General features: G+C 45.9%; 1 protein-coding gene across 1 annotated transcript in view; it reads right to left on the minus strand.

The window, feature by feature from the left end:
• Positions 1–270: 270 nt before the first annotated feature.
• LOC109885679 (protein tweety homolog 3) overlaps positions 271–22,602 on the minus strand; it is a 72,308-nt gene continuing 49,976 nt past the window's right edge. Inside the window, exons 11-14 of the mRNA XM_031814565.1 lie at positions 16,305–16,441; positions 12,821–13,003; positions 9,173–9,248; positions 271–4,912 (exon numbers count right to left, since the gene is read on the minus strand). Of these exons, the coding sequence (XP_031670425.1) occupies positions 4,778–4,912; positions 9,173–9,248; positions 12,821–13,003; positions 16,305–16,441 (531 nt within the window). The 3' untranslated portion in view covers positions 271–4,777. The remainder of the gene's footprint in view (positions 4,913–9,172; positions 9,249–12,820; positions 13,004–16,304; positions 16,442–22,602) is intronic.

Genomic DNA, 22,602 nt, shown 5'->3' on the forward strand with positions numbered 1-22,602 from the left:
GGAGATGTACAGATAGATATAGGGAGGGAGGAGATGTACAGATAGATATAGGGAGGGAGGAGATGTACAGATAGATATAGGGAGGGAGGAGATGTACAGATAGATATAGGGAGAGAGGAGATGTACAGATAGATATAGGGAGGGAGGAGATGTACAGATAGATATAGGGAGGGAGGAGATGTACAGATAGATATAGGGAGAGAGGAGATGTACAGATAGATATAGGGAGGGAGGAGATGTGTCAAATACAATAACAGACCACTCCAGTCGTTCTGAGTCAAAGTTGTTTTAATTCTGGTTTTAAAACATGGATTCCAGGCTCAATAATGTCACCACCACAGTTGAGAACAGACAGTATTATCGTCTTAGTAAACCGTTGTTGTAGCCAGGTACATAAAAACAACCATCAAAAAAATGTAACAAGTCTACAGTACGGTTTTATAAAAAATAAAAATGCAATTCAAGACAGTCATTCGGCATTATTATAAAGAAAAACAGAAAACAAATGGTGCTCTTACCGTAATAATAATAATTATTACCCTACAAAAAGAGCTAGCTATAGTTTGTTTTTTTATGATTCTTTTTTTTTTTAGAAGACAGACAAATTAAAACGTGTGATATGAAGAGTTGTTAGATTGTTACAAGTTTAAGAAAAGGCCATTGGTTCTTTTAGTTTCCAACAGTATATATATATATTTATTTTTTCGGTCCTCCTCCCGTCGTGCAAAACGCCGTAGTATAGGTAGCGTTGTCATGGTGACGTGATAAACAGAACATTAAGAACGAGTGGAATCACGCCAGTTACGATTGTCTCGCTGGTCTTTCATTCACAGTCAATTATATACACACACACACTGAGCTTGTCCGGGTAGGATGAAGTTGCTTCCTAGACACTGATCGAAGATTTTTTTTTTTGTGTGTGTTCCGCCTAATGGTTAAGATTAGGATAATGGGAGAGTAAATTGATCCTAGATATGTGGTTAAAGGCAACTTCTACCCAGAGCGAGTTAATCAAGATCGTTTGAACGATCATTCCTATGGACTCTTTCTCCCATTAACTGGAAATCCCTCTAGTTAATACACTACATTTCCCATGATGCAAATGCTAACCAGTGTCAAATTTACAGAAGTGAGGGTGTTATGGGTACTGTAGTTCTAGGGTGTGTGTGAGACAGTTCACAGGACTATGGCTAGATATAAAGAATACTGTGTGTGTCTGCAATGTGTATGTCTGCAATGTGTGTGTCTGCAATGTGTGTGTCTGCAATGTGTGGGTCTGCAATGAACGTTAGTGTGTGTGTTTCTTAGACGAAGATTGGATAATAATAATGACCCTTAATTTGCTGGCAACACAGCCCACTGTACTGTACTGTACAGACAGACAGCACACACAGACCACTGTACTGTACAGACAGACAGCACACACAGACCACTGTACTGTACGTACAGACAGACAGCACACACAGGAGAGAAGAGAGCAATACCAAGACTACACTGGACGAGCCATCACACACAAGAGTGATGAGAGAGATTACAGCTACACTATTATCATCATACACTTCACGGCACATAGTTGCGAGAGAGAGAACGACTGGCAGACCCATAGAGTTAGATAGAGTACCTAGTAAAGTAAGAGTGAACTTTAGAGTCCTCTATCTTACTCTATGGCCGGCCCCTAGAGATAAACTACTGGCAGCCCCATAGAGTTAGTTAGAGTACCTAGTAAGGTAAGAGGGTCTTTAGGGAGTCCTCTGTCTAACTATGGTTGGCCCCTAGAGATAAACTACTGGCAGCCCCATAGAGTTACAGTACCTAGTAAGGTACGAGGGTCTTTAGAGAGTCCTCTGTCTAACTATGGTCGGCCCCTAGAGATAAACGACTGGCAGCCCCATAGAGTTAGATAGAGTACCTAGTAAAGTATCTTACTCTATGGTTGGCCCCTAACCTAGGTTAAGGAGACCTTTCCTTTCACTTCACCATGTTCCACGAGGCTCTAAGCGTTCCCACAACACACACACGTTACGTTGACGTGTGGGTGTTCTTCTTTTCCGTCTCCCATAGTTACCGCAAAGATCGTTTGTGCTTCCGAGAAAAAGAAGAAAAAAAACGTCCTGTTTTGAGAAAGGTTGTGACCTCTAACCTCATCGTGACCTTTAGTCAGGTCGTTAAAGAAGATCCCTGTTTGACGAAATAATAAAAATGGAATTAAACATTTATTTATTTAAAGAGAAAGTTGGTCACAGCGCCCCAATTCTTCATTATCAAGTTACATTTTTTAAAACTAAATTAAAAACACATTTTATTTTAAGAGTCTTTCTCTGTCTTTCACCGTATGATCCAACATTATCCAGCATTTATTTTCCCTTTCTGAGAATTAAGGAACTAAAAAAAGGAATGATGGGATAAAGAGAGGTCACATCCCTCATTATTCAGTTATTAACCCACAGGTGAGCTCTCCCATGTCCTTCAGTTTAGGAGAGGTCACATCCCTCATTATTCAGTTATTTTGGCACAGGTGAGCTCTCCCATGTCCTTCAGTTTAGGAGAGGTCACATCCCTCATTATTCAGTTATTTTGGCACAGGTGAGCTCTCCCATGTCCTTCAGTTTAGGAGAGGTCACATCCCTCATTATACAGAGTTGTTAACCCACAGGTGAGCTCTCCCATGTCCTTCAGTTTAGGAGAGGTCACATCCCTCATTATACAGAGTTGTTAACCCACAGGTGAGCTCTCCCATGTCCTTCAGTTTAGGAGAGGTCACATCCCTCATTATACAGAGTTGTTAACCCACAGATGAGCTCCCCCAGGTCCTTCAGTTTAGGAGAGGTCACATCCCTCATTATACAGAGTTGTTAACCCACAGGTGAGCTCCCCCAGGTCCTTCAGTTTAGGAGAGGTCACATCCCTCATTATACAGAGTTATGAGCCCACAGGTGAGCTCTCCCATGTCCTTCAGTTTAGGAGAGGTCACATCCCTCATTATACAGAGTTGTTAACCCACAGATGAGCTCCCCCAGGTCCTTCAGTTTAGGAGAGGTCACATCCCTCATTTATACAGAGTTATGAGCCCACAGGTGAGCTCTCCCATATCCCTTCGTCTTTTTGGGAACGCAAACTCTTTCTCTGGGAATCTGGAATCGGAATCTGATTTCAGAATGTTTGGAATTACACCATGTTCCGTTCGGTCCTGGACTCATATTTACATGTGCGTTAGACGCACGCAAACACACACAGAACACATGAACACACTCAAGAGAGAGGTCACGATTTCAAGTTGTAGTCATACATGTAGTTAGTTAACGTGGCTCTTAACACAGGCTAAATGCTAACATGTCACTGCTGTACAGTGGTGGCTAAATCTATCTACAGAGAGTGGTTACTCCACAACATGGCTTTCTGATTCAGCTTCAGGCCACATGGTCCGTCTGCACAACAGCCCTTTGCAGTGAAGTTTAAAATACCAGATGTTACAGGAATGTTGGAGCGTTTTGCAGAGTGCAGGGGGCCGTTTTGCAGTCAGATTCTGTGTCCTAGTGGCTTGGTAGATTAGATGGCAGGAGGTTGTTTACAGAGGCAGGTAGAGTAGAGAGAGGTACACACACGTACAGGCCTCTCTGTGTGTGTGTGGCCTAGAATGAGATACAGCCTCAGACCTTGGAAACACACACTCTAAATACCACCATGTTTCAGTTGAGTCTTCCTCCAGAATGTAACTCATACTATTTCACTATTTACAGTTCTATACAGGATGTTTGTGTGTGTGGCTCATACCTGCAGTGACCACCAGAGGGCTGTATACTTAATAAACAGGCTCACACCTGCAGTGACCACCAGAGGGCAGTATACTTAATAAACAGGCTAATACTGGCAGTGACCACCAGAGGGCAGTATACTTAATAAACAGGCTCTACCGGCAGTCACCACCAGAGGGCAGTATACTTAATAAACAGGCTCATACCGGCAGTGACCACCAGAGGGCAGTATACTTAATAAACAGGCTCATACCGGCAGTCACCACCAGAGGGCCGTATACTTAATAAACAGGCTCATACCGGCAGTCACCACCAGAGGGCCGTATACTTAATAATCAGGCTCATACCGGCAGTGACCACCAGAGGGCCGTATACTTAATAAACAGGCTCATACCGGCAGTCACCACCAGAGGGCCGTATACTTAATAAACAGGCTCATACCGGCAGTCACCACCAGAGGGCCGTATACTTAATAAACAGGCTCATACCGGCAGTCACCACCAGAGGGCCGTATACTTAATAAACAGGCTCATACCGGCAGTCACCACCAGAGGGCAGTATACTTGGTAAAGAGGTGGAGGATCCAGCTTGAGATGGTGTAGAGCTGAGTGGGACTGTGGGAGTTGAGGTGGTGGTGGGGGGAGGGGGGAGATCTACAAGGGTTCATGGTGATCTTCTGGAGTCTGTAGGTAGGTTGGTGTTGGTTGGCTGATTGGTTGAGGTTCTGTTCTGGTGAGCTGGGCTAGATGGTCCGTTGGTTGGCTCTGGTTTTCAACCCACTGTGGTCTGTTCAGGTGAATCTGAGAAGTATTATTTTAGTGGTTCCTATGGGCTGAGGAGGTGGTTATGATCCTTAGTGGTTCTGGTTCTATACGTGGACTACTGTGTCAACAGGTTCTAAAGAGTTGTGGTTCTAGTGGGTTGTGGTTCTTTAGTGGAATGAAAAATTGGTTGATGAGTTCTGTCTAGAATATTCTGGTAGGTTATAATAGGTTCTAGGAGGTTTTGGTAGGTTCTGGAAGGTTCTAGTGGACAGATGACTGTGGTCTGGCGAGGGGATGTGGTCGGCTGGCTGGGTCCAACTGGTCATTGGGGACTGACCGTCGGTTCTGGTCCGGTCCACTGGTGGCCAGATACTTGGCCCTCATACTCGAGGTGTACTGGAGAGAAAGAGAGAGAGAGAGGTAGGGGAGAAAGACGGAGAGAGAGGGAGGGGAAGTGAGAGAGGGGAAGAGAGAGAGGGAGGGGAAGAGAGAGAGAGGGGAAGAGAGAGGGGGAGGGGAAGAGAGAGAGGGAGGGGAAGAGAGAGGGGGAGGGGAAGAGAGAGAGGGAGGGGAAGAGAGAGAGGGAGGGGAAGAGGGAAGAGGGGGGGGGGGAGGGAGAAGAGAGGGGAAGAGAGGGAGGGAGGGGAAGAGAGGGAGGGAGGGGAAAGAGAGGGAGGGAGGTGAAGAGAGGGAGGGAGGGGAGAGAGGGAGGGAGGGGAAGAGAGAGGGAGAGGGGAAGAGAGGGAGGAAGAGAGAGAGGGGAAGAGAGAGGGAGGGGAAGAGAGAGAGGGAGGGGAAGAGAGAGGGGGAGAGGGAGAGAGAGGGGAAGGGGGAGGGGAAGAGAGGGAGGGAGGGGAAGAGAGGGAGGGAGGGGAAGAGAGGGAGGGAGGGGAAGAGAGGGAGGGAGGGGAAGAGAGAGGGGGAGGGGAAGAGAGGGAGGGAGGGAGGGGAAGAGAGAGGGGAGGGGAAGAGAGAGGGGGAGGGGAGAAAGACAACATAGGAGAGAGAGAGAGAGAGAGAGAGAGAGAGACGAGAGGGAGAGGGGAAGAGAGAGAGGGGAAGAGAGAGAGGAGGGGAAGAGAGAGGGGAGGGGAGAGAGAGGGGGGGGGAGGGGAAAGAGAGAGAGAGAGAGAGAGAGAGAGAGAGAGAGAGAAGAGAGAGAGAGAGAGAGAGAGAGAGGAGAGAGAGAGAGAGAGAGAGAGAGAGAGGAGAGGGCGGTAGGGGAGAAAGACAAAAGGAGGGGAAGAGAGAGAGAGGAGAGGAAGGGAGGGAAGAGAGAGAGAGAGGGGAAGAGAGAGGGGAGGGGAAGAGAGAGAGTGGTAGGGGAGAAAGACAGACAGAGGGGGAAGAGGAGAGAGAGAGAGAGAGAGAGAGAGGGAGGGGAGAAAGACAGACAGAGGGGGAGAGAGGGAGGGGAAGAGAGAAGAGAGGGAGGGAGGGGGAGAGAGAGAGGTAGGGAGAGAGAGAGAGAGGTAGGGAGAGAGAGAGAGAGGTAGGGAGAGAGAGAGAGGTAGAGAGAGAGAGAGAGGTAGGTAGGGAGAGAGAGAGAGAGAGAGGTAGGGGAGAGAGAGAGAGGTAGGGAGAGAGAGGAGAAACAGGGAAGAGAGAGGTAGGGAGAGAGAGAGGTAGGGAGAGAGAGAGGGAGGGGGGAAGAGAGAGAGAGGTAGGGAGAGAGGAGAGGTAGGGAGAGAGAGAGGGGGGAGAGAGAGAGAGAGGTAGGGAGAGAGGGAGGGGGGAAGAGAGAGAAATGTAGGGAGAGAAAAAGAAAGAAAAGAAAATAACAAAAAAAGTAATATTGTAGCCATCAACAGCCCTAATCTGAAGGGTATGTATACTAGTGTACTTCAGAAGGGGAAGTGAGTAGGGAAGGGTATGTATACTAGTGTACTTCAGAAGGGGAAGCGAGTAGGGAAGGGTATGTATACTAGTGTACTTCAGAAGGGGGAGGGAGTAGGGAAGGGTATGTATACTAGTGTACTTCAGAAGGGGAAGTGAGTAGGGAAGGGTATGTATACTAGTGTACTTCAGAAGGGGAAGCGAGTAGGGAAGGGTATGTATACTAGTGTACTTCAGAAGGGGGAGGGAGTAGGGAAGAGTATGTATACTAGTGTACTTCAGAAGGGGAAGCGAGTAGGGAAGGGTATGTATACTAGTGTACTTCAAAAGGGGGAGGGAGTAGGGAAGGGTATGTATACTAGTGTACTTCAAAAGGGGAAGGGAGTAGGGAAGGGTATGTATACTAGTGTACTTCAGAAGGGGAAGTGAGTAGGGAAGGGTATGTATACTAGTGTACTTCAGAAGGGGAAGTGAGTAGGGAAGAGTATGTATACTAGTGTACTTCAAAAGGGGAAGGGAGTAGGGAAGAGTATGTATACGAGTGTACTTCAAAAGGGGAAGTGAGTAGGGAAGAGTATGTATACTAGTGTACTTCAAAAGGGGGCGGGAGTAGGGAAGAGTATGTAGAGATATGCTGCTTACAAGTGTCCAGAGACAGAGAGAGACAGAGAGTAGAGGACAGGGTGAGGGGGTTGGTAGAGTGGAACACTATGGTAAACAAGCAACACACACCAACACACACACACTTCACTAGTCATTTGGACAGCCTGAGGTAGTGGATTAAAAACAACAATTATCACGACAGAGATTGATTAGGATTAGGATTATAGTCCTGCAGGGTTTTTGACAGGCGTTAGCACTCAACTCTAGATGATTATTATTAGACAGGAAATAGTATAAAATATTGAATTGATCAATTGTATTAGTGCTCTAATTCTGATGTAGAAGGTTAGGTTAGCCTGATATTAGTCAGTGGTCTTAGTGAGGGAGTACTGTAGCGCTGGGTTTCCCAGTTTCCCCATCTTTAATGTGGAAACTAGTGCTTGGTGAGCCATAAGGCACAAAATGGCCACCGTGCATCACCAAACCCGAGGTGGTGTCTACTGCTAGACGGTGGTGGTGGATGACATGACGTCATAGAGTTGGATAGAGGGCACATATTTGCTTCTAAACTAGCCTTTGTGTGACCTCTATCCACCTCTATGGGTGGTTTTCAGCAGTTGGCCCTGTGAATCAGGGATGTAATTCATTCCTCCGATTCTGTTTGTCGAAATGCTTCTGAAACGGAAGCAAACGGAACGAAACTGGGAGGGGACCTACCTGAATTTGTCCCGATAGAAACTCACATTTTTTTTGCTGCTTTGCTTCCGTTCGGTTCATAAAATGGTAAACGTTTTTCCATAATGAACACACCCCAGGTGAAGAACTAGTAGTGATGTTTAGTGATGACAGGGGAACACATACATAGGTCACATGCATCTAGAGGACGTGTACACACAGACACACTATGGGGACAGGACTAAAGGAGCGTTGCCTGTGGTTTACTAGGGGGGGGGGGGGGGCACACGAATTAAGGACGGACATGGACAGGAAGTCACTCCGGGTGACTTCAAGGTAAAACGTCTTCGGAAACAACCAGCTTTAACCAATGGCTGTACTGGAAAGACCGTATCGCCCGTCCACAGACTCAAGAGATACAACGTTAAAAAAGAAGAAGGGAAAACCCAGCGTCAGACACCAAGCGTCTCAAAAGAAAGAGCACATGTCAACACCCATTTGTTTCCTATGAATCCTATGAAGAAGTATGAAGATATAAGAGAGAGCTCTTCAAGGGTTAACTGGGACCAACCCAGCCTCTATACTTCCTTATTGAGACCTGATGATGCAGCGATGAAATCTGGTTCAAGGAGAAGTACAAGAGGTCAAGTCTCGTACCACCAAATGGTTGGCACCGCTGGCCCAGTCTCATACCACCAAATGGTTGGCACCGCTGGCCCAGTCTCATACTACCAAATGGTTAGCACCACTGGCCCAGTCTTGTACTACCAAATGGTTAGCACCACAGGCCCAGTCTTCTACTACCACATGGTTAGCACCACTGGACCAGTCTTCCACAACCAAATGGTTAACACCACTGGCCCAGTCTTGTACTACCAAATGGTTAGCACCACTGGCCCAGTCTTGTACTACCAAATGGTTAGCACCACAGGCCCAGTCTTGTACTACCAAATGGTTAGCACCACTGGCCCAGTCTTGTACCACCAAATGGTTAGCACCACTGGCCCAGTCTTGTACCACCAAATGGTTAGCACCACAGGCCCAGTTGGATGGAATGAATAGCCCTTAGCTTGAAACTTCACCACTGTTTTCTCCTCTTACAGAGATCTTGTGGGAACACGCTTCAAATAATTACCCACGTCCCAAATGGCGCCCTATTCCCTATATAGTGCACTGCTTTTGACTAGAGACCTATGGCACCCTATTCCCTATATAGTGCACTGCTTTTGACTAGGGCCCATAGGGAATAGGGTTCCATTTGACATGCAAAATAGACTAACCAGAGTTTACATCAGAATTAGAGACTGACAAAATGTCTTGTTTTTCATCTGTGATCTGTCAGACTAAACACCTGTTTTGAATACAATCTATTACATTTAAAAAAGCCAGGCTGCCAAAATGACCTTTGCGATGGTATTTCGACACTCGAAGGTAAAACACCTTCAGGGTTCGGAGGGGGCATACTGTAGTAGAGTGTGTACTAGAAAGTGTGCACTTACAAAGGGTGGAGGGGATAGTGTGTACTAGAAAGTGTGCACTTACAGAGGGTGGAGGGGATTCCCTGCCAATCAGAGGCGTGTTCTCACACCTGGGGGTCTGAAAGTTTGCGTTCTGGGTCCTGCGTCACAAACGAGAGGTTACTGAGGTCACTTCCTGGTTACTGAGGTCACTTCCTGGTTATTGTTGTCACTTCCTGGTTTCTGTTGTAACTTCCTGCACTACAGTCCTCCCTACAACAACTAGATTGCGTCCCAATTATCTCTCCTTTCTCCCGAAGTGTGCACTTGTTCACTTCCCTTCATGTATATGACTGGAATACGGAAACTCCATCTAGTATTCTAGTATCCATGCCAACGTCAATCAAAATGCTTTTTACAATGGTGGGGAGTGGTGAATGAGTGCACACTTCAAGAGGAAGGAGAGATCATTGGGACTTAGCCTCAGACCCTCAGTATGTGGTCGGCGTCCACAACAACAGCACCGTGTCTGCTATATTATTGTCCTGGCGCTGGATGTTGACTTGTTAACAACAGGTTGGGCCAGTAACCAAAAGGTTGATGTGCCCTTGAGCAAAGCACTGAACCCTAATTTGCTCCTGGGGTGCCGTACTACCATGGCCGACCATGTAAAACAACACATTTCCCTGCACCTATCCGGTGCACGTGATAATCTTCTTATTTTTTATAAATAATGTATTGTTTTGTATCAGTGGTATACTTAATGGAATAAATGAATGCATAACTTAAACTTACGTTGACTAGTTGAAAAGGTATGCAGGCCTGTTACGTTTAGTTGAAAGGTATGCAGGCCTATTACGTTTAGTTGAAAGGTATGCAGGCCTATTACATTTAGTTGAAAGGTATGCAGGCCTGTTACGTTGACTAGTTAAAAGGTATGCAGGCCTGTTACGTTGACTAGTTAAAAGGTATGCAGGCATGTTACGTGACTAGTTGAAAAGGTATGCAGGCCTGTTACGTTGACTAGTTGAAAAGGTATGCAGGCCTGTTACGTTTAGTTGAAAGGTATGCAGGCCTATTACGTTTAGTTGAAAGGTATGCAGGCCTATTACATTTAGTTGAAAGGTATGCAGGCCTGTTACGTTGACTAGTTAAAAGGTATGCAGGCCTGTTACGTTGACTAGTTAAAAGGTATGCAGGCATGTTACGTTGACTAGTTGAAAAGGTATGCAGGCCTGTTACGTTGACTAGTTGAAAAGGTATGCAGGCCTATTACGTTGACTAGTTGAAAAGGTATGCAGGCCTGTTACGTTGACTAGTTGAAAAGGTATGCAGGCCTGTTACGTTGACTAGTTAAAAGGTATGCAGGCCTATTACGTTGACTAGTTGAAAAGGTATGCAGGCCTGTTACGTTGACTAGTTAAAAGGTATGCAGGCCTGTTACGTTGACTAGTTAAAAGGTATGCAGGCCTGTTACGTTGACTAGTTAAAAGGTATGCAGGCATGTTACGTTGACTAGTTGAAAAGGTATGCAGGCCTGTTACGTTGACTAGTTGAAAAGGTATGCAGGCCTGTTATGTTGACTAGTTAAAAGGTATGCAGGCCTATTACGTTGACTAGTTGAAAAGGTATGCAGGCCTGTTACGTTGACTAGTTAAAAGGTATGCAGGCCTATTACGTTGACTAGTTAAAAGGTATGCAGGCCTGTTACGTTGACTAGTTAAAAGGTATGCAGGCCTGTTACGTTGACTAGTTGAAAAGGTATGCAGGCCTATTACTTGACTAGTTGAAAAGGTATGCAGGTCTATTACGTTGACTAGTTGAAAAGGTATGCAGGCCTATTACTTGACTAGTAGAAAAGGTATGCAGGCCTGTTACGTTGACTAGTTAAAAGGTATGCAGGCCTATTACGTTGACTAGTTGAAAAGGTATGCAGGTCTATTACGTTGACTAGTTGAAAAGGTATGCAGGCCTATTACTTGACTAGTAGAAAAGGTATGCAGGCCTGTTACGTTGACTAGTTAAAAGGTATGCAGGCCTATTACGTTGACTAGTTGAAAAGGTATGCAGGCCTATTACGTTGACTAGTTGAAAAGGTATGCAGGCCTATTACGTTGACTAGTTGAAAAGGTATGCAGGCCTATTACGTTGACTAGTTTGAAAAGGTATGCAGGCCTATTACGTTGACTAGTTGAAAAGGTATGCAGGCCTATTACGTTGACTAGTTGAAAAGGTATGCAGGCCTATTACGTTGACTAGTTGAAAAGGTATGCAGGTCTATTACGTTGACTAGTTGAAAAGGTATGCAGGCCTATTACTTGACTAGTAGAAAAGGTATGCAGGCCTGTTACGTTGACTAGTTAAAAGGTATGCAGGCCTATTACGTTGACTAGTTGAAAAGGTATGCAGGCCTATTACGTTGACTAGTTGAAAAGGTATGCAGGCCTATTACGTTGACTAGTTGAAAAGGTATGCAGGCCTATTACGTTGACTAGTTGAAAAGGTATGCAGGCCTATTACGTTGACTAGTTGAAAAGGTATGCAGGCCTATTACGTTGACTAGTTGAAAAGGTATGCAGGCCTATTACGTTGACTAGTTGAAAAGGTATGCAGGCCTATTACGTTGACTAGTTGAAAAGGTATGCAGGCCTATTACGTTGACTAGTTGAAAAGGTATGCAGGCCTATTACGTTGACTAGTTGAAAAGGTATGCAGGCCTATTACGTTGACTAGTTGAAAAGGTATGCAGGCCTATTACGTTGACTAGTTGAAAAGGTATGCAGGCCTATTACATTGACTAGTTGAAAAGGTATGCAGGCCTATTACATTAACTGAAGTGCGTTATTGAAGTGGACGAGGAGGAGAAACATATACTGCAGTCATCATGTGTGTAGATGAAGGGTGTAAAACCTTGTAAGGCCACAGCGTTCAACCATGCAGATTGATATGTGTTTCACCTTATGGGAACACTACTGGGTATCATCATGCTGACCATGATCTGTAACATGGTCCTTATCAGTGACACGAAGACATAGGGACTCTTTACTGAATAAAACAAACTTAGGCTACTTTATATACGTTTGTGAGTGTATCTGTCTTCAATGTGGCAGCCTGGTGGTTAAATATTACAATAGTAGCAATGTTTGTCTGAGTCCATGCAGGCTCAAATGATCATTGACGGGACTAGCTAGCATGTGCTAGCTAGTGACTGGCAGGCAATGGGTTCCCGCTAGCGGCTAGCAGGCTAACTCACACCCTTTAGCTGTAGCTTCATGGTAGGCCGATACCAGTCAATGGTAATTGCGTGGCTAATTGGTAGCAGGCAATAGCTAACTTGTATGGCAGGCAGGCAATGTGTAAAAGCTAACTCCGATATGGCTAGCAGGCTTACTCACATGTAGCCTAGTGTATATCACTGAGCAGGCAGTGTAGCTTCATTTGGGTAACTGATAGCTAACTGATAGCAGGCAGTGTTTTGTTTATGCTAGCATGCTAACTCACTCGCTAGCTAGCGATAATGTTTGGCAGGCAATGGCGATCGCGTGGCTAACTTGAGCTTGTATAGCAGGCAGTGTGTTGATTCTGCTAGCGGTGCTAACTGACATGTGGCTAGCAGGCTAACTCACTCGCTAGCTACAATAATGTATGGCAGGCAATGGAGATCGCGTGGCTAGCTTGTGTAGCAGGCAGTGTGTTGTTTCAGCTAGCGGCTACCGGTGGGGTACAAACTCACATGTACTCAGTGACAGGGGCATTGCTGACAGTGTGGGCCGTAGCAGGGATGCTAGCTTCGCTGCCGTAGCTGCTACCACAGCTGTAGAGGCTGGGCATGTGCACGCGGTACAGGTTATCATGAGGACCCGCCCCCCGATTGCCTTGGGCAGCAGACTCGTCTTCTCCATCCTCATCATCCGTCCTTCATTGGCCAGGGCCAAGGGGAGGGGCCGGGCCAAGGGGAGGGGCCGGGCGAGGGGAGGGGCCGGGCGAGAGGAAGGAGGGGTGAGGGGAGACAGACAGTGAGAGTGAGAACAGAGGAGAGAGGAGCTGATAGAGGGTCAACTCAGACTCATAGGACCCTTGAAGGAGGATAATACACCCCTCAACCGACTGATCTAGGATCAGCTTCCCCTCCCACAAACCTGACCTTTTACCATTAAATGAGGAATATTAAAAACTGACCCAAGATCAGGGACTAGGGGCCAAGTCCACACTAAACCACCTAATTCCCTTGTATTGGTATTGGTGCAATGGAGAGACGCCAGGCAAGAATAACCCCAAAACACCCCCACCACCATCAACCCCCACAGGCACCACCCCACCACAAAGCACAGGTGCACACGAGGTTCACAGAACACTGTCTAGGGGTCAAAGATCAGAAGTCAGGAGTCAGATTTGTTCCATTTCAGCCAATTGTAGAAGGAACCAGAGATATGGTGCAGTTTTCAGCATCATCCTCACCGTCATCAGTAGCAGCTTTGTCTCAGCAGCAGAGGGATATAGCAAGAGGACAGGAGAGAAGCATAGAGCTTATTTACAAAGGAATCATCGGAATCGATTCCCCTGAACGGCAGGCAATGACTGACTCCCCATAATGAGCAATCATTTCAAGCCATTTGATTCATTCCTTTTCAAGCCATTTGATTCATTCATTTCAAGCCATTTGATTCATTCCTTTTCAAGCCATTTGATTCATTCATTTCAAGCCATTTGATTCATTCCTTTTCAAGCCATTTGATTCATTCCTTTTCAAGCCATTTGATTTATTAATTTCAAGCCATTTGATTCATTTGTTTCAAGCCATTTGATTCATTCATTTCAATCACACTTCAGGAGGAAGTGGGGCGGCAGGTAGCCTAGTGGTTAGAGCGTTGGGCCAGTAAAGCGAAAGGTTGCTGGATCGAATCCCTGAGCTGACAAGGTAAAAATCTCTTGTTCTGCCCCTGAACAAGGCAGTTAACCCACTGTTCCTAGACCATCGTTGTAAATAAGAATTTGTTCTTAACTGACTTGCCTAGTTAAATAAAGGTTAAGTTAAAAAAAGAAATTTGATTCATTTATTTCAAGCCATTTGATTCATGCATTTGAGGTTATTTGATTCATGCATCTGAAATCTTGAGTGCACCATAAAAATGTAAATGCATACAAAATGTCACAAAGAAAACTAAAATCAGGTCAAAATGGCCGCCGGTGGTGAACCATTTTCTGCTGTGACATACAATGATCAATAAAAAAAATTTAAAAACAATCGTCAGCGAAAAATAATGAAATAATCAGATAGGACGTGTGCTTATTGGGAAGGTAGTGGAGTGCAGGTCAACTACACAGGGTATAAAACATGTTTGTAGAACTTTAGATCGGTCCGTAGATTGCACGGGCAGTGAAGAGGCAAGCACGGGTTCGCTGAGAGGCTTCAACTGTTATCTCTTCACACCACCAGAGGGCAGCAGTGCTATTTCAGAATAGGTTCTAATGCTGCCACACTCGCATATAAAGCTGCCCAAAACTCATCCACACACACAGAGCCCAAAAGCAGGACTGTCCTTACACAAAGCACTCTGCCAAGGCCTCTCTTCTCGATGATAGAAACCCAGGAGGAGGTCGACGAGGGACACACAGAATCTCTGTCGCTACAGAGATGTCAATTGAGAAGTCCAATGTATTTAGTACAAAATATATTACGCCATGGGCCAAAACCGTCAATGACCCTTATTAATCTATATATGATATGATCCGTGTCCCCATCAACTGTTACTGAGGATTCCATCGTCCCATTCCGAGTCACAGGTTTTTACAAATCAGAACATTGGTAGGAGAAAGGAAGACGAGGACGAGGAAGAGGAAGAGGAAGAGGAAGAGGAGAAGAAACAGAAGGAGGAATGAGGGGGGGACAGAAAATAATGGTGTTGACCCAATTAGAAGATGTGGAATAACACTGAGAGACGGGCGCATACAGACAGACAGACAGACAGACAGACAGACAGACGAGAGAGTCTGATAGACAGACAGACAGACGAGAGAGTCTGATAGACAGACAGACAGACAGACAGACAGACAGACAGACAGACAGACAGACAGACAGACAGACAGACAGACAGACAGACAGACAGACAGACGAGAGAGTCTGATAGACAGACAGACGAGAGAGTGATAGACAGACAGACAGACAGACAGACGAGAGAGTCTGATAGACAGACAGATGCACTATACTAAACATGAAGACTGTGTACAGTAGTAGTAGTAGCAGCAGTAGTATTAGGAGTAGTAGTAGTAGCAGCAGTAGTATTAGTAGCAGTAGCAGTAGTAGTAAGATCTGATCAATGTCTTAGCAGGGAATAGGCCAGATGTGTGTGTTAAGGTGTTGTATGTGTTCAGGTGTGTGTTAAGGTGTGTGTTCAGGTGTTGTGTGTGTTAAGGTGTTGTATGTGTTAAGATGTTGTATGTGTTCAGGTGTGTGTTAAGATGTTGTGTGTGTTCAGGTGTGTGTCAAGGTGCTGTATGTGTTCAGGTGTGTGTCAAGGTGTTGTATGTGTTCAGGTGTTGTATGTGTTCAGGTGTGTGTCAAGGTGTTGTATGTGTTCAGGTGTTGTATGTGTTCAGGTGTGTGTTCAGGTGTTGTATGTGTTCAGGTGTTGTATGTGTTCAGGTGTTGTATGTGTTCAGGTGTTGTATGTGTTCAGGTGTTGTATGTGTTCAGGTGTGTGTCAAGGTGTTGTATGTGTTCAGGTGTTGTATGTGTTCAGGTGTTGTATGTGTTCAGGTGTTGTATGTGTTCAGGTGTGTGTTCAGGTGTGTGTCAAGGTGTTGTATGTGTCCAGGTGTTTGTGTTGTGTGTGTTCAGGTGTTGTATGTGTTCAGGTGTGTGTTGTATGTGTTCAGGTGTGTGTCAAGGTGTTGTATGTGTTCAGGTGTTGTATGTGTTCAGGTGTGTGTTCAGGTGTTGTATGTGTTCAGGTGTGTGTCAAGGTGTTGTGTGTGTTCAGGTGTTTGTTGTGTGTGTTCAGGTGTTTGTGTTGTGTGTTCAGGTGTGTTAAGGTGTTTGTGTTCAGGTGTTTGTGTTGTGTGTGTGTGTGTGTGTGTTCAGGTGTTTGTGATGTGTGTGTTCAGGTGTGTGTTCAGGTGTTTGTGTTGTGTGTGTTCAGGTGTGTTATGGTGTGTGTGTTCAGGTGTGTTAAGGTTTTTGTGTTGTGTGTGTTGAGGTGTATGTTCAGGTGTATTACCTCTTGCTCTGCCAGGTGTGTGGCACACTGCAGACGATGGAGGAGAACATGAGAGCTGTGACGAAGGAGAACAGCACCAGGTAGATCAGCCCCTCCACTCCATCATAACACAACCCTGTTAGAGCCTGGACATAGTCCTGGAACACAATATAACACCACCCTGTTAGAGCCTGGACATAGTCCTGGAACACAATATAACACCACCCTGTTAGAGCCTGGACATAGTCCTGGAACACAATATAACACCACCCTGTTAGAGCCTGGACAGAGTCCTGGAACACAACAATATAACACCACCCTGTTAGAGCCTGGACATAGTCCTGGAACACAATATAACACCACTCTGCTAGAGCCTGGACATAGTCCTGGAACACAATATAACACCACCCTGTTAGAGCCTGGACATAGTCCTGGAACCCAATATAACACCACCCTGTTAGAGCCTGGACAGAGTCCTGGAACACAATATAACACCACCCTGTTAGAGCCTGGACATAGACCTGGAACACAATATAACACTACCCTGTTAGAGCCTGGACATAGTCCTGGAACACAATATAACACCACCATGTTAGAGCCTGGACATAGTCCTGGAACACAATATAACACCACCCTGTTAGAGCCTGGACATAGTCCTGGAACACAATATAACACCACCCTGTTAGAGCCTGGACAGAGTCCTGGAACACAATATAACACCACCCTGTTAAGAGCCTGGACATAGTCCTGGAACACAACAATATAACACCACCCTGTTAGAGCCTGGACATAGTCCTGGAACACAACAATATAACACCACCCTGTTAGAGCCTGGACATAGTCCTGGAACACAATATAACACCACCCTGTTAGAGCCTGGACATAGTCCTGGAACACAATATAACACCACCCTGTTAGAGCCTGGACATAGTCCTGGAACACAACAATATAACACCACCCTGTTAGAGCCTGGACATAGTCCTGGAACACAACAATATAACACCACCCTGTTAGAGCCTGGACATAGTCCTGGAACACAACAATATAACACCACCCTGTTAGAGCCTGGACATAGTCCTGGAACACGACAATATAACACCACCCTGTTAGAGCCTGGACATAGTCCTGGAACACAACAATATAACACCACCCTGTTAGAGCCTGGACATAGTCCTGGAACACAATATAACACCACCCTGTTAGAGCCTGGACATAGTCCTGGAACACAATATAACACCACCCTGTTAGAGCCTGGACATAGTCCTGGAACACAATATAACACAACCCTGTTAGAGCCTGGACAGTGTCCTGGAACACAACAATATAACACCACCCTGTTAGAGCCTGGACAGAGTCCTGGAACACAACAATATAACACCACCCTGTTAGAGCCTGGACATAGTCCTGGAACACAATATAACACCACTCTGCTAGAGCCTGGACATAGTCCTGGAACACAATATAACACCACCCTGTTAGAGCCTGGACATAGTCCTGGAACCCAATATAACACCACCCTGTTAGAGCCTGGACAGAGTCCTGGAACACAATATAACACCACCCTGTTAGAGCCTGGACATAGACCTGGAACACAATATAACACTACCCTGTTAGAGCCTGGACATAGTCCTGGAACACAATATAACACCACCATGTTAGAGCCTGGACATAGTCCTGGAACACAATATAACACCACCCTGTTAGAGCCTGGACATAGTCCTGGAACACAATATAACACCACCCTGTTAGAGCCTGGACAGAGTCCTGGAACACAATATAACACCACCCTGTTAAGAGCCTGGACATAGTCCTGGAACACAACAATATAACACCACCCTGTTAGAGCCTGGACATAGTCCTGGAACACAACAATATAACACCACCCTGTTAGAGCCTGGACATAGTCCTGGAACACAATATAACACCACCCTGTTAGAGCCTGGACATAGTCCTGGAACACAATATAACACCACCCTGTTAGAGCCTGGACATAGTCCTGGAACACAACAATATAACACCACCCTGTTAGAGCCTGGACATAGTCCTGGAACACAACAATATAACACCACCCTGTTAGAGCCTGGACATAGTCCTGGAACACAACAATATAACACCACCCTGTTAGAGCCTGGACATAGTCCTGGAACACGACAATATAACACCACCCTGTTAGAGCCTGGACATAGTCCTGGAACACAACAATATAACACCACCCTGTTAGAGCCTGGACATAGTCCTGGAACACAATATAACACCACCCTGTTAGAGCCTGGACATAGTCCTGGAACACAATATAACACCACCCTGTTTAGAGCCTGGACATAGTCCTGGAACACAATATAACACAACCCTGTTAGAGCCTGGACAGTGTCCTGGAACACAACAATATAACACCACCCTGTTAGAGCCTGGACATAGTCCTGGAACACAACAATATAACACCACCCTGTTAGAGCCTGGACATAGTCCTGGAACCCAATATAACACCACCCTGTTAGAGCCTGGACAGAGTCCTGGAACACAATATAACACCACCCTGTTAGAGCCTGGACATAGACCTGGAACACAATATAACACTACCCTGTTAGAGCCTGGACATAGTCCTGGAACACAATATAACACCACCATGTTAGAGCCTGGACATAGTCCTGGAACACAATATAACACCACCCTGTTAGAGCCTGGACATAGTCCTGGAACACAACAATATAACACCACCCTGTTAGAGCCTGGACATAGTCCTGGAACACAACAATATAACACCACCCTGTTAGAGCCTGGACATAGTCCTGGAACACGACAATATAACACCACCCTGTTAGAGCCTGGACATAGTCCTGGAACACAACAATATAACACCACCCTGTTAGAGCCTGGACATAGTCCTGGAACACAATATAACACCACCCTGTTAGAGCCTGGACATAGTCCTGGAACACAATATAACACCACCCTGTTAGAGCCTGGACATAGTCCTGGAACACAATATAACACCACCCTGTTAGAGCCTGGACATAGTCCTGGAACACAATATAACACCACCCTGTTAGAGCCTGGACAGAGTCCTGGAACACAATATAACACCACCCTGTTAAGAGCCTGGACATAGTCCTGGAACACAACAATATAACACCACCCTGTTAGAGCCTGGACATAGTCCTGGAACACAACAATATAACACCACCCTGTTAGAGCCTGGACATAGTCCTGGAACACAATATAACACCACTCTGCTAGAGCCTGGACATAGTCCTGGAACACAATATAACACCACCCTGTTAGAGCCTGGACATAGTCCTGGAACACAATATAACACCACCCTGTTAGAGCCTGGACATAGTCCTGGAACACAATATAACACCACCCTGTTAGAGCCTGGACATAGTCCTGGAACACAACAATATAACACCACCCTGTTAGAGCCTGGACATAGTCCTGGAACACAACAATATAACACCACCCTGTTAGAGCCTGGACATAGTCCTGGAACACAATATAACACCACCCTGTTAGAGCCTGGACATAGTCCTGGAACACAATATAACACCACCCTGTTAGAGCCTGAACATAGTCCTGGAACACTACAATATAACACCACCCTGTTAGAGCCTGGACATAGTCCTGGAACACAATATAACACCACCCTGTTAGAGCCTGGACATAGTCCTGGAACACAACAATATAACACCACCCTGTTAGAGCCTGGACATAGACCTGGAACACAACAATATAACACCACCCTGTTAGAGCCTGGACATAGTCCTGGAACACAATATAACACCACCCTGTTAGAGCCTGGACATAGTCCTGGAACACAACAATATAACACCACCCTGTTAGAGCCTGGACATAGTCCTGGAACACAACAATATAACACCACCCTGTTAGAGCCTGGACATAGTCCTGGAACACGACAATATAACACCACCCTGTTAGAGCCTGGACATAGTCCTGGAACACAACAATATAACACCACCCTGTTAGAGCCTGGACATAGTCCTGGAACACAATATAACACCACCCTGTTAGAGCCTGGACATAGTCCTGGAACACAATATAACACCACCCTGTTAGAGCCTGGACATAGTCCTGGAACACAATATAACACAACCCTGTTAGAGCCTGGACAGTGTCCTGGAACACAACAATATAACACCACCCTGTTAGAGCCTGGACATAGTCCTGGAACACAACAATATAACACCACCCTGTTAGAGCCTGGACATAGTCCTCGAACCCAATATAACACCACCCTGTTAGAGCCTGGACAGAGTCCTGGAACACAATATAACACCACCCTGTTAGAGCCTGGACATAGACCTGGAACACAATATAACACTACCCTGTTAGAGCCTGGACATAGTCCTGGAACACAATATAACACCACCATGTTAGAGCCTGGACATAGTCCTGGAACACAATATAACACCACCCTGTTAGAGCCTGGACATAGTCCTGGAACACAATATAACACAACCCTGTTAGAGCCTGGACAGTGTCCTGGAACACAACAATATAACACCACCCTGTTAGAGCCTGGACATAGTCCTGGAACACAACAATATAACACCACCCTGTTAGAGCCTGGACATAGTCCTCGAACCCAATATAACACCACCCTGTTAGAGCCTGGACAGAGTCCTGGAACACAATATAACACCACCCTGTTAGAGCCTGGACATAGACCTGGAACACAATATAACACTACCCTGTTAGAGCCTGGACATAGTCCTGGAACACAATATAACACCACCATGTTAGAGCCTGGACATAGTCCTGGAACACAATATAACACACCCTGTTAGAGCCTGGACATAGTCCTGGAACACAATATAACACCACCCTGTTAGAGCCTGGACAGAGTCTGGAACACAATATAACACCACCCTGTTACGAGCCTGGACAAGAGTCCTGGAACACACAATATAAACCACCACCCTGTTAAGAGCCTGGACATAGTCCCTGGAACACAAAATATACACACCACCCTGCTAGAGCCTGGACATAGTCCTGGAACACATATAACACCACCTCTGTAGAGGCCTGGACATAGTCCTGGCAACACAAGTATAACACCACCCGTAGGAGCCTGGATCATAGTCCGGGAACACAACAATATAACACCACCCTGTTAGAGCCTGGACATAGTCCTGGAAACCAATCACTATAACACCCCCTGTTCAGAGCCTGGCAATAGTCCTGGGACACAACAATATAACACCACCCGTTAGAGCCTGGACAAGTAGTCCTGGAACACAACAATATAACACCACCCTTGTTAGAGCCTGGAGTGTCCTGGAAACCCAATATAACATCACCCCCTGTTAGAGCCTGGACATAGTCCTGGAACACAATATAACACCACCCTGTTAGAGCCTGGACATAGACCTGGAACACAATATAACACTACCCTGTTAGAGCCTGGACATAGTCCTGGAACACAATATAACACACCATGTTAGAGCCTGGACATAGTCCTGGAACACAATATAACACCACCCTGTTAGAGCCTGGACATAGTCCTGGAACACAATATAACACCACCCTGTTATAGCCTGGACAGAGTCCTGGAACACAATATAACACCACCCTGTTAAGAAGCCTGGGACATAGTCCTGGAACACACAATATAACACCACCCTGTTAGAGCCTGGACATAGTCCTGGAACACAACAATATAACACCACCCTGTTAGAGCCTGGACATAGTCCTGGAACACAATATAACACCACCTGCTAGAGCCTGGACATAGTCCCTGGAACACAATATAACACCACCCTGTTAGAGCCTGACATAGTCCTGGAACACAATATAACACCACCCTGTTAGAGCCTGGACATAGTCCTGGAACACAATATAACACCACCCTGTTAGAGCCTGGACATAGTCCTGGACACACAATATAACACCACCCTGTTAGAGCCTGGACATAGTCCTGGAACACAACAATATACACCACCCTGTTAGAGCCTGGACATAGTCCTGGAACACAACCATATAACACCACCCTGTTAGAGCCTGGACATAGTCCTGGAACACAAGTATAACACACCCTGGACATAGTCCTGGAACACATAACACCACCCTGTTAGAGCCTGAACATAGTCCTGGAACACTACAATATAACACCACCCTGTTAGAGCCTGGACATAGTCCTGGAACAATATAACACCACCCTGTTAGAGCCTGGACATAGTCCCTGGGAATCACAACAATATAACACCACCCTGTTAGAGCCTGGACATAGACCTGGAACACAACAATATAACACCACCCTGTTAGAGCCTGGACATAGTCCTGGAACACAATATAACACCAC

Source organism: Oncorhynchus kisutch, unplaced genomic scaffold (assembly GCF_002021735.2).
Source record: "Oncorhynchus kisutch isolate 150728-3 unplaced genomic scaffold, Okis_V2 Okis07a-Okis12b_hom, whole genome shotgun sequence".
NCBI lineage: Eukaryota > Metazoa > Chordata > Actinopteri > Salmoniformes > Salmonidae > Oncorhynchus > Oncorhynchus kisutch.